Source organism: Microtus ochrogaster, chromosome 7 (genome assembly GCF_000317375.1).
Source record: "Microtus ochrogaster isolate Prairie Vole_2 chromosome 7, MicOch1.0, whole genome shotgun sequence".
NCBI lineage: Eukaryota > Metazoa > Chordata > Mammalia > Rodentia > Cricetidae > Microtus > Microtus ochrogaster.
This window is the reverse complement of record NC_022014.1, coordinates 27,142,996-27,155,162: the sequence shown is the minus strand read 5'-3', so window position 1 is coordinate 27,155,162 and position 12,167 is coordinate 27,142,996. Positions and strand designations below refer to the sequence as shown.

The 12,167-nt window shown below is 52.2% G+C and overlaps 2 protein-coding genes across 2 annotated transcripts in view; both read left to right on the top strand.

The window, feature by feature from the left end:
- LOC113456291 overlaps nucleotides 1–9,884 on the top strand; it is a 15,463-nt gene extending 5,579 nt beyond the window's left edge. The window contains exons 3-8 of the mRNA XM_026780059.1: nucleotides 721–1,079; nucleotides 1,423–1,547; nucleotides 1,816–1,939; nucleotides 2,546–2,627; nucleotides 5,468–5,609; nucleotides 9,753–9,884. Coding sequence (XP_026635860.1) covers nucleotides 721–1,079; nucleotides 1,423–1,547; nucleotides 1,816–1,939; nucleotides 2,546–2,627; nucleotides 5,468–5,609; nucleotides 9,753–9,869 — 949 coding nt within the window. The 3' untranslated portion in view covers nucleotides 9,870–9,884. The remainder of the gene's footprint in view (nucleotides 1–720; nucleotides 1,080–1,422; nucleotides 1,548–1,815; nucleotides 1,940–2,545; nucleotides 2,628–5,467; nucleotides 5,610–9,752) is intronic.
- Nucleotides 9,871–12,167, top strand: part of Wscd1 (WSC domain containing 1) — a 29,544-nt gene continuing 27,247 nt past the window's right edge. The window contains exon 1 of the mRNA XM_026780202.1: nucleotides 9,871–10,436. Within this exon, the coding sequence (XP_026636003.1) occupies nucleotides 10,019–10,436 (418 nt within the window). The 5' untranslated portion in view covers nucleotides 9,871–10,018. The remainder of the gene's footprint in view (nucleotides 10,437–12,167) is intronic.

Sequence of the window (12,167 nt, the reverse complement as noted above, 5' to 3'; positions counted from 1 at the left end):
CTCTCTCTCTCTCTCTCTCTCTCTCTCTCTCTCTCTCTCTCTCTCTCTCTCTGTACCTGTGAGGCAATGTCCCTCTGAAGGTCTGTCACTATGTGTGGGGTGGGCAGAGTGAAAAGCTGCTGGAAGAACCCCAGGTGTGTATGGAGATAGTGTGAGCACTTTTGTCATTGGGTTTGTGATTCAAATTTGTGTATCAAATGTGTGTGTGTGCGTGTGTGTGTGTTTCTAAGTGGATGTGTGAGACAGTGGATGAGGTGAATGTGCTTACCTCTGCATGGGACAGTGATCCAGTGTGTGTCTGTGTGTTAGTATTAGAGTGGTACAAACGGCGTGCTTTTGTGTGTGTGTGTGCACCTGCCCGTGTTCTACCCTGTTTCTGAGTGAGTGGAGCAGAACCCACAGAGTGTGTGAGTGTGGGTGTCTGGTGATTCAGTGTGTATTTGTATCAGCCACTGTGCGTCTGCCACCACGTCTGCATATGAGTGTGGTGGCGTACTGCTGTGAGTGGCAATGCCCAGTGTGTTCATGTGTGCGTCTGGTGTGAGCACCATGGTGCGTGCCAGAGCCAGTAAGGCTGCAGTGCTAGGCTGGGCGGGTGCATCAGACCGCTGTCAGTGTCTTGGCTTGGTAGTAGCGAGTAACGCGTGTGACCCGCGGTGTGAACGTCGTTTAGCAGGCCAGGACAGATCACGCCCCCTGCCCCTTATCCCGGCTATGAAGCCGAGACCCTTCTTGGAAGCCTAACAGCTGGCTTACGCCGGAGCCTCTAGGACCCGGCGGAGGCCGGCCGCTGTCCCCGGGCCGCGCGAGTGAGCATGTGCAGACTGGGCGCCCGTTCGCCCGCTCCGCGCCCGCCGCTCGCTCCACTCCGCGCCCGCGGCTCAGCTCGGAGCCCGCCGGCTCCGCCACTGCTCAGCGCGGAAGTCCGCAACCTAGAGGAACTGTGCGGCGTGGGCCTGGGAGCGTTGGTGTGCTCGCTACGGGCGCTGGGGGCGTGCGGGCGTCTGGGCTCCGGGCACTGCGGGGCTGCGGGCTCGGCGCCCCGGAAGGCGGGCGCCCCAGCCGGCAACGATCGCGGGGTGAGTCCAGTATCCGGGGTCCCCCACCCAGGACCCTGGCGCAGGCTGCGAGCTGGATCTACCCAGTCGCGGGCAAACAAGTTTGTATAGACACGACTGGGAGCGCGCGGGGCTGCACCTGCTGGGGCGCGGGGCGCACTGGCGGGGCGCCTTCCCCGGGCCGGCGCTCGGCTCGCCAGGACTGTGGCGGATACGTGGGGAGCTCCTTGCCACGTCTGGTCCTGGCTGGGGGTGCACAGGCAGTTGCACCAGCCACGTCTCCGCCAGGAGCCGGTGTACACCGGGTCTGAGTCCCCGGCGGGGCTAAGAACAGGATTTGAGGTGCGCACTGCTTCCCTCCTAGGTGGAGATATTCGCCAGAATCTGCTCCCCCTCTCTCGTTCCGTTCCCAAGCCAGGCTTCCGGTCAGCGCAGGGTTTTCTCCAGTCTCTCGGTGAACTTGAACACAGGCAGAGACAAAACCGAAACGTATGTATTTTGTTGGGAAAATTACCCAGTCTCGCTCTTTACATCTTCCTAAGGTATGGATGGGGACTCATAGCTTGATGCTGTGTGTGGCATTTTTCGTTGCTAGTCAGAAGCGGCCCTGGCTGGGTCAGCTGCTTCGGGGTAGCCCTTCTAACAGCTTTCCTGGTGTCTGTGCTCCGCGGGTGGTACTTAGTCCTGCCAGCTAGCCGATGGGAGGTCAGAGTGGGAAGAGGTCCTAAGCCTCATCTCTTTACTGGCAAATGGGCAGTTTTCAGCCCTACAGCCTTACCCTGGGACGCGGCCCACACACTCCATCGCAGGCTACTTTCCAGACAGAATGGACACACTCGGGACACCACTGTACTTTTGTCACCTCATCTCTCCTGTTACCGGTACAGCATACTTCTGTTTAGGGAGACCCTCGTCAGCCTGTGTGGGGACACATAGTTGGGATCAGGATCCCATCAGGCACAGGAAGTGAGGGCGGTAGGGGGTGAAAGTAGAGGAGTCTCGAGCTGGGTGACCCCGTTCTGTCTACAGTATCCCTTCTTGATCGCTAGCCCACTTATTGGATACAAGGGCTGGGGAGAGCTCCCTGGTGTAGGAGCAGCTTTCCTTTCTCCCAAGCATGCTCTCCCTCAACACACATAGCCTTAGCTGAAATCCCATAAAACGTCTGTGGGGGAGGCTGCCAAGTCCACAGGTTCAGTTGCTAGTGGTTGAAGGCGACCTGGCCAGTTGATGGACTGGGAGAAGTAGGGTGACTGTCCCTTTATCTCCCTGTCTCCCTGACCTCGTGTTCCCCTCCATCCCGAAATCGTTGTTCCCATAGAGCTTTGGAAGAAACTTATCTTGGGGTGAAGGAATCCCTCTTTACAGTGGGCACTGAAGTCCTGGTATAGACAGTTCTGCACTGTGTCCTGACCAGAAGTGGAGAACAACTTGGATTTAGACCTAAGAGAGGACCCCTGTCCCTTTCTCCTTTGTGCCTCCCCCAGCAGAGGGCACCTTCTGGACCAGTGGCCTGTTGCTAAATGTGGGTCTCAGTTCAAGCAGTTCAGCCCGGAAAGTGCAGCACAAGTAAGTACCATAGGTAGTTCTTGTAAAGTCACTGACTAGAACCTCGGAACCCACAGCCTCCAGGCCCAGAATGAGACATACGTGTGCAGGGCCTAGTGGGACAGATCCACTTCTCTTTGCAGACACTCCCAGCTTGTACTCCCATCTGCCTCCATCCTGGCCACTCTTCCTGAGACCCGCTCTCTGGGAAGTCAAGACCAAGGACTCAGCATTTAACCCTGGGGATTTACACTGCATGAATGGTAGCCATACTCACAGAGTGGGGTCCCGATATCTGATCCCAAGCTGATCTGGAGGTCAGCCCTGCTTATTTGGGGAACATGACCTAATCTGCCTCTGGACTTACTAATCTTGCTGTCTCCCTCTCATCCCTAATTTCTGTGCATCTTAACTTTAATAACCACTATGTTGAGCTGTATCTGAAACACTATTTGTGTATCTCTGTATCTGTGTGCCTCTTTGTAGGCATTAAGACCCCTCCTCTCTGCTTGGATGTGAGCTCCCTCCCAAAAGATCATCACCTTGGTATGAGGAACCATGCGTAAGGATAGGAATGCAAAAGGTGTCTTGGGCCATCTCCCATAGCTTGAGTCCCCGTCCCTTGGCAAAAATGGAGTCAGAGAAAGACAGGGCTGACTGACTCTCCTGGCCAGATTTATCCAAGTCCCTCAAAGGTGTTGTAACACCCATCTAACCTGTCACATTCTATGCGAGGCCCAAGACCACCCCCAGGGACTCACCATCAGGGGAGGCACAGGAACAGATGAACGAATTAGGGTGAGGGTGCTAACTTAGGAGGGGTTGTGATTGGCTGTGCCATGTGGGTATGGGCCCTGAGTCAACCAAATAGAAAGGGGAACCCCCAGCCGCATGTGGCACTCCAGCACAGTGCATAGAAGGGTCCCCATCTGATACTAAGTAGATGAAGGCTATGGAACAGGGCAAGGGATGCCATACACTTGGAATCAGAAAGCTGGAGTTCTGCCTAGTGTTAGCTGTTTATCTCTCTTTGAGTTAATTGGCCCCCAATGTTTCACATTCTGCCTCTATGTAACAGGGATAATGACTTGTAAAATAATGTCATGAGCCTGTGAGAAGATCACTCATTCATTTCTTCATCTGCGTATTCATGTCACACACTTGTAACTCTAATGTGACGTCTAAACCTTTACTGTTCATATGAACTCCAGTCCTAAGTTCACTGAAGGTAATACACCTCATTTGCATGGAGTGGAGTTTGACCTTAGTAAGACTAGTTTTAACTATTTGTGACTGACAAATCGTAATTGTCTATTTTAACGGGATACCATGCGACATTGGACCTATGTGTATACTATGAACTAATTAAGCTAATTAGCTATTATATTTTATACTTGTAAAAAAACCGTGTATGTGGGTGTGGAGTCTGTGTGTGCGCACATCTGTGTGTGCAAGCACCTGCAGAGGCTAGAATATCCAGTGGTTTTCTCTGCTGTTCTCCACAGTATTATTGTTGTTTGGGTTTTGTTTGGTTGTTTTTGTTTGAGACAGGGTCTTGCTATCTAACTCCAGATAGCTGGAACTCATTTTGCAGACCAGGCTAACCTCTGCCTCTCAAATGCTAAGATTAAAGGTGTGTACCACCACGTCTGGCCTCCACATTATTTTACAAGCCAAAGTGTCTCACTGAACCTAGAGCTTGCTGCTTCCGCCCTTCTGTCTGGTCAGCAAGTCCCTAGAATCTGCCTATCTCCACCTCACCAACACTGGGGTTAAGAAGCATAGCCATGCCTGGCTTCTGGCTTCTGCCTGGATATTGGGGATCTGAACTCAGGATCTCACTGAGCTATCTCCCCAAGCCCCTAGAAACATTCTTATTTGAATTCTTTCTCTGGAGTGCTGAAGTTCAAAGAGTTTTGCCTCTTCAAAGATGCAGTCTTTACCCCATTCCTGTAAGGACCCAGCAGGTTTGTGTTTTGTGGGTGCCTTACTTCCCTTTGTAGCCTCAGACCAGGAGTTCAGGACCCTGGAATGAGGGAGGTATTCCCAGAAGTGGGCAGAGATATTGACTTGCAGGCTGGGAGGGGATGTAGGGATATGGACAAGCGACCGCACTCCAAGTAGACCCAGATTGCAGCCACAGCTCATTGTGTGTCCAGCCTCTCTGTTGGTGCTGCAGAGCTACTCTGCTCCGGGGGTAAGGAGGTTTTATGGAGAAAGTGTTATTGGGCTGAGCCTTAAGGGTAGGAAAGTATTTCAGGCCTGTGAGTTGGGCTGTCTGAAGAACATGCACCATAAGGAGGCTTGAAACAGCTGATGCTGGCCGGGAACACTGTTTGGGACACTGGGTTCTGTAAGGAATAGTCGGAGGGAGGGGGCTGGGAGTGGACCAAGACAGGACACTGAGTGGCAGTGGAGGAGTTTGGATCAGTTCCTCCAAGCTCCTTCTGAAAGCTCTAGTATCACGGATGTTGTACATCGGTATAACTGCTTTCTTAGGATGCTGGGAGGACAGAATCTCTGGGAGAAGGATGGAGTTTAGTTGACAGGCATTGAATAGGGCAGCAGAGGGTGGAGAACGGAAAATTAGAGGTGGGAGGACACTGGAACCCAGCCCCATTTACAGCTTCACTGAGGTTCCCAAGGCACAGCGCCACTAGCTTCTGGCTGATCAGTGACCCGAGGCTCTGAGCAGCTGGGGTTCTCATCTTGACTGGGGAACGGCCTGTCGAACCCTGTGCTTTGTCTTTACGATGGTGCCCTATGTGCACACAGCTCAGAATCGCCCTTTCTTGGTGGCCACAGTGGCTAAGAGCCATGTGGGGGGCAATTTGTTCTCCACTAATGCTTCTTCTCTCTAGCCAGAAGATAGACGGGAGGTGGAGTCACATGACTGAATCCCAGAGGCCAGCACTGGCTAGCCTTGGTGATTCTCCTCTCTGGTCTGTTCCCCTCCTGTTTCTGCTGCCACTCCTAGTGCTCCAACCCCAACTTGGCCCACAGGTAGGTGCCATCTTCCCTCTTCCAGGAGCCCAGTTTTCTGAGTACCCCTTGCTCTAGGAGTCTGCTTTTCTTCCCTAGGACTCCTTGAAGCCTCTGGGTTCAATTATTCTCCTCTCATTCCTGGGGAACCTCAGCTGCTTCTTCCCTAAGCCCTAAAATAATTCCATAATTCCAAGGATGTATAGAGCATTGCTCAAGGTGGTGGATGGGTATTTGTCCAGTCTGAATGAGCCTCAAGTGGGGGTCCCTCACCCCAAGTACTCTGTGGTCTCTAAATAAGGAAAAGCAGCAGTAAAGTAAGCCTCGGGGGAGATGTAGGAGACTTCCAGAAAAGGGGGAAGGGTTCAAGGGCAGCCTTCCAGCTTGCCCATGGCAGTGACTGTTAGGTTTGGCTCTAGAAAGGCCAGAGCAGGAGAAGTTTCTGCCTGGCATAGTTTTAGTCCTGTGAAGGAGACACACTCCATATTAAAGAATACATCTTGCCACGTGCAGAACCAGAACTGAAATGAGGAAAGGGGCAGGGCCAAAACATTATTGGCCACATGTTCCAGGAGCAGATGTCTGGGTGTGAATACTGACTCAGATCTAGGCAGGTACGGGGACAGTTCTCAACTGACGGAAAGCAGTCCTTCTGCCTCCCATGAGGATCTCGGGGCCCATGAGATACATAGGTCATCTAATCTATTTATTCACACTGTAGGAGCTTAATAAATGGTGTCACTGAAAATTAAGCAGTTGCCAACAGCAGTTAGATCAACTTCAAGCATGAGGAAGTTGTTGGGCCCATCCTGGGAGGAGGAGGTCAGGACAGAAGGAGCCAGTTTCCCAGGAGCACTTGCTGTGGGCTTGTCGTCCAGCAGCTCCCGTGCACCACTTTGGTATTCAGAGCCAGTGTGCGCCACAGTCTAGGCAACTAGAGTGTGGATCGACAACCACACCCACTTTCCCATTCACAGACAAGGAGCCTGAGGCTCTGCCCTGGGATTGGGTTGGCTCTAATAAAGGTCGGCTGGCCTTGGGGTACAACAGGTCAAGTGGCCTACTAGGTCCAGTACAGATGAAAAGTGGCCAGATTCCTGCCAGGTCTCAGCTGGCTCTGCTGTCTTACACCTCTAAGCTTGTCTGTGAACTCTATGCATGCTGCAAGTCTCCCAGTCCCAGCTCGGCCACTCTTGAGTTAACAGGTTCTTGCTGTTGCTACTCAACCAGCTGTTTGCTGGCATCTGTGACCTGGAGGGGCCTCATCTGCCGGACAGATGAGCGGGGCTGCACGCTAGCAATTGCAGCAGTAGAGTGTGGTGGAAGGATCAGGGCAGGGCAGGTTCCAGGTGCTTCGATTGTGTAGCACCCTGCCCACCCTCATTCAGGGTTCTGGCCTGGGAATCAGCTTTGCCATTTTAAGACTTGAGAGTGAATGCCTGCCTGTTTCTGGGATCCTGGGCTGTGGAATTCTGGCCTGCATGTGACTGTCAACACTACTCGCATTAGAGAGACCGCTCCAGGGACTGGTCCAGGGGACTCTAGGAGGACTTGCCAGGTCTTGGAGAGCGGGAGTGAGTTTGAAGCCTGGTGGGTTCATGCTGAAATCTCTCCCCTACCCCCTTCCCTACTTGCCTTGTATAGCACAACCTATCTGTATCCTAAGATGGAAGTCCCAGCACACCTGGGGGTGCAGGGGGGGCATCACCCACCTGTCTGTTCCATCACACCAGAAACTTTCTTCCCGCAGTAGATGTGCCGCCTTACGCCTGTTATTGTGGTTTTCAGGAGTTCACGCCAGTAGGACCCTAACTTTCTGCATCCAGAACCTTTCTGCAAACATTACCTGGGAACCTTCTTATAGCACGCTAAAGGTCCAACATTTAGGTGTTTGGGTGTTCTTGATAATCCATGTGCATCGTAGACCTCAACTTGTGGTGCTGAGACCTCTGCTTGCCCACATCTTGGTCAGTATCTCTCCAGTTCAGGCTTCCCCCCAGCTATGGGTGAATGGAGTTTGAAGTTTGGCTGCTGTCAAACCCCTCAGGAGCAGACTTTTCCTGTCCACTTAGCCATCCTTTTATTCATAAGTTTAAAAGACAAAACAAAACAGAGAACAGTCTTCACTGGCAAAGACTACTGAGGTGTCACTTTGTGTCAGGCTTCATGCTGGGGGACAGTGACAAAATGAATAGGGGATAGCGTCCACTAGGGTTGATCAGAGTCCTTTGGGGTGGTTGAAAAGTGGGGAGACAATGCCAATTGCATCAAAGTGATGTGTGCTGGGAGGGCTCTGCACAGGCTGTTGGGGACCTGGGGTCTGTCTGTCTGTCTGTCTGTCTACCTATATCTATCTATCTATCTATCTATCTATCTATCTATCTATCTATCTATCTATCTATCTATCTATCTATCTATCTATCTAAACTATCTACCTACCTATCTATCTCTGTGGGTGGATGTGATCAGGTAAATCTTGGAGGAAGTGACCTTTATGCTAAGCCTGGGGGTCATACACACTATGAATGCAGGAAACCCTGCTGCAATCATATTGTATGTATGTGCCTGCATGGTGGAGACCCTGAGACACGGAGATTGGGTCTCGAAGGGCTGGATCACCAGGAGACCTTGTGTGCCATGCTAAGGAGCTTGCAGTTGATCCCCAAGCTCTGGAGCTATTGAAAAGAGGTTTTTAAGCAGGGGAACACCAGCCATGATCAGATTCGCTTGTTAAGGAGGCTCACCCAGGCAGCCTGTGCACTATAGATTGGAGAAGCCCAGGCTGGGGGCAGACAGATCAGTCCGGATTTCATGGGATTTTTCTCTGTAGTTTTACAAATCTGAAGCTGGCAGGGGTGGGTCTGGCAACACACCAGCTTAGACAGAAAGGAAAGACTAGGAGACCATCTGCAAAGGTTTGCCCTGCTCAGCTGGATTCCGCTGTCATTTACTGATGAGGACCTGTGTTCCCATACCTCTGTCATCTTGGAGGCTCTCAGAACTTAATCCGGAAGGCTCAGGCTGGTCCGGGCCCCTTTGGATGGTCTCCTGGGTCCCCAGCCTCCTTGTAGCCTGGAATGCTGGGCCCCAGAGCCAAAACATTGTCTTTCTTCCCACACCCAGCAGGCCGTGTCTGTGCACAGAACAGCCATTGAAGCGCTGCCCTCACCATGTTAGTTACGGCCAGCGGCTTAGTCATGCTTCCAGGGTCCTTTCTTCTGGGACAGGCCTGTCCTTGTGCTCCGGGCCCTTCTCACACAGCAGCCCAGCTCGTGGCAGCTGCAGGGGCCCCCACCAACCCTAATAGCCACTTCAGAGATGCCGCCAGTGAGAACCACAGCTTAACATGAACACTGTAGCCTGGGCAGGCTTACCCAGTGGACTTTCCCTCCTCCACACCAGCTTCCCCGGCCTCTTGGCATTATCCTGTCCCTTGGCACCCTAGCAAGGAGTCCACCAAAAATCCTCTCCCTCCCACGGGCCTCTGTCTTAGTGAGTGTTAATGGCCAACCTCTGTAGAAACTGCTCCCAGAATACAGATGGCATCCCAGGAAGCCAGGTCCCTGTGTGTATTTATTGAGTACCTGTAGTATACCCCTGCCTACGTGGGGCACACCTGTGTTTTAGCAAAGCTGTGTTTCAGGCCGAGCTGGGTAGCAGTTTAGAAAACAGGTCTGGAGAGACTTTGGAGCGTTGATTCCCGTGCTCCCCAGCTGTGCAGCTCCAGGAAATTGCAGTGCCTTTGTTTTTCTCATCTGTATAGTGGGGACATCATCTAGCTCACTAGACTGGGGAGAATCAAATGAGATGAAGGCATTACTCATTGAGCTGAGTGCCTGGGGCTACTGAGGAGTCAATGGAAGCCGTGGTTGCTTGCCTTCCTCCTACGGTCTGCTGTCGTCATTACTGGCTCTTCATGGCCACTATCCAGAACAGTATTAAACTCATGTCACACATGAGGAAGCTGAAGCCCAGAGAGGTTCCACAACTTCCCCAGTGTCACACCGCTGGTCAGCAGAAGAGCTGGGATCAGAACTTTCTGTCGAGTGTTCCTGACACAAAGCTTACCCCTTTGTTAAATCAGCCATAGGGCTGGGGAGTACCCTGGTCCAAGAAGGGGACAGTGGACCCTATGATCTTAATATTATTTCTTCACTTTCCTAGGTTCCTGAGACTGACGAGGGCCAGGAGAACTCAGGGATGGAGGAGACAGTGACTCTTAGGCAGAAACTACCATCACGGGGCTTGTGGCTGCTGGAGAAAAGCAATGGTGACATTTGAGATGCACAGGGACTGCAGCACAGGAGTGTACTGACAGGTGTCCAGTGCCAGGATGCTGGGATGACACCTCTGGAGGCCCTGGCGTCCCTCCTGCCCAGGTACTAGGAGCCGTCCCCAGGCTCCAGCTGGGAGCCCTGCTGCCCAAGGGCATGGCCAAACCTTTCTTCAGACTCCAGAAGTTTCTCCGCAGAACACAGTTCCTGCTGCTCTTCCTCACAGCCGCCTACCTGATGACTGGTAGTCTGCTGCTCTTGCAGAGGGCCAGAGTGGCCCTCCCACAGGCCCTCCGGGCTCCTGGCAGCCTGCAGGCCTTGCCGGTGGCCACTGTGGCACTGGGTATGGGCCTTCTGGATGGCAGAGGCCTCCATGACCCCCACAGTAGCCCTGACCTAATACTTGATGTGGACACACTGAGGAGTCCTCTGGCCCGACTGCCACCTGGAATCCGCTGGCCCCGCAGGAACCGCAGCTCACTGAGGCGGCGCTGGCTCCATCACCTCAACAATGACCCCCAGGGACCACCCACCCTGAGCCCTGAGGCCCCTGGACCAGTGAGCCGCAGCCAAGGTAGGTACTCTGCTGCTGCCAAGAACCCTCCCAGGCTTCCATGCATTGCCCCTCTTCTTGGCCCTGTGGCAACTAAGGGATGTGATACTGTCACCCAGAGTGCAGGCTTTGATCTTGACTCAGTCACACCCTACTGGGTGACCTTGATTACATCATTTGTTTCTGGGTCCTCTCAGGTGGAGATGGAGTCATTGACTCAACCGTTCTGTATTGGGGTGGCCTGGAGCAGTATGTCATGGGTGTATGTCATGGGCCTCAGAGCCAGAGCAACTGCTGTCCTTCAGAACTGGTGACCAGCACAGTCTCAGGTTGTCATACATCAGACAAAGCAGAATCTCCTGCTTTGGTTGCCACCAGAAATCCCCTTACCTACTCTCTAGACCAGTGGTTCTCAACCTTCCTACTCTGCAACTCTTTGGTACAATTCCTCATATTGTGGTGACCCCAGACCATAAAATTATTTTCGTTGTTACTTCGTTCCTGCAGTTTTGCTACTATTTTGAACTGTGATGTAAATATCTGATATTAAGATATCTGACATACAACCCCTGGGAGGGGGTCGTGGCCCACAGGTTGAGAACTGCTGTTCTAGGCCATCCTGGTGCACTCCTAAGCTGAGAGCCACTTCTCAGGGGTACCTCATGAATTACTTGGCCTGCTAACTAGAAACTGTTATCACTTTAGTAAAAGTGGCTCGTCTCTACAGTGTTGCTCTTCTGTGAAGCCACTGTATCCAGCACTATTATTTCCCCAATTCAGAGTGAAGACATCGAGGCATGGGGATGTTTAGTGAATGGTCAAGGTTATTCTCCTAGTTTGGGGTTTTTAATCCCAAAGCCAGAACTCAGATGTAAGTAGATCTGGGCAGGAAACCCTGTCTGTGGAGTGGCAGGGAGATCAGGAAAGAAGGCAGCCAGGAAAAGTGTACAATGGAGCAGGTGCAAGCTGATGGAGGCTGCTTGAGGTGGGAGGGGGCGGGAGACAAAACAGAACACATCTCAGGGCAGCGTGGAGTGGCAGGCCTAGGAGTGGGCCACGATGGGATCACCTTCACACTGCTCTAAGTCCCACGACGGTCCACTGTGGCCTGGTACTCTGTGCACAGAGTTCTGTAGATTCTCTGTACAGGGCCCAGGGAACATGCTGGGTGCCTGGGGAACATATAGTAAGTGCTGAAGTTGTGCCTGAATGAAACTGAACTTGGTTAGCTCTGATCATCCTGTTGTTACCTTATTCAGTCCTGTGCTCCAAGTCACCAGGTTCTCCTGTCCCGAAAATAAAGTTCATGGATTGCTAAACATAGATTTTTAAGCATAGTCTGTAGAGTGCCTAGCATACGTAATAAGCATAGTGCATAGAGTACTTAGCATAGAATATCAAGCATAGCACATAGAATATTAAACATAGTGTACAGATTTCTTAGCCTTGAGTTTTAAGTGGAAGACTGTAGGAGGATATAAGGCAAGTGGGGCATCAAGGTTAGGGGATAAGAGAAAGTGTCAGGCCTAACTAACATTTGAGATAAAGGATGGATGGATGGATGGATGGATGGATGGATGGATGGATGGATGGATGGATGGATGGGGTGGATGGATGAAGAAAGGATGGGTGGATGGATGGATGGATGAAGGATGGGGGATGGATGGATGGATGGATGGATGGATGAAGGATGGGTGATGGATGGATGGATGGATGGATGGATGGATGGATGGATGGATGGATGAAGGATGG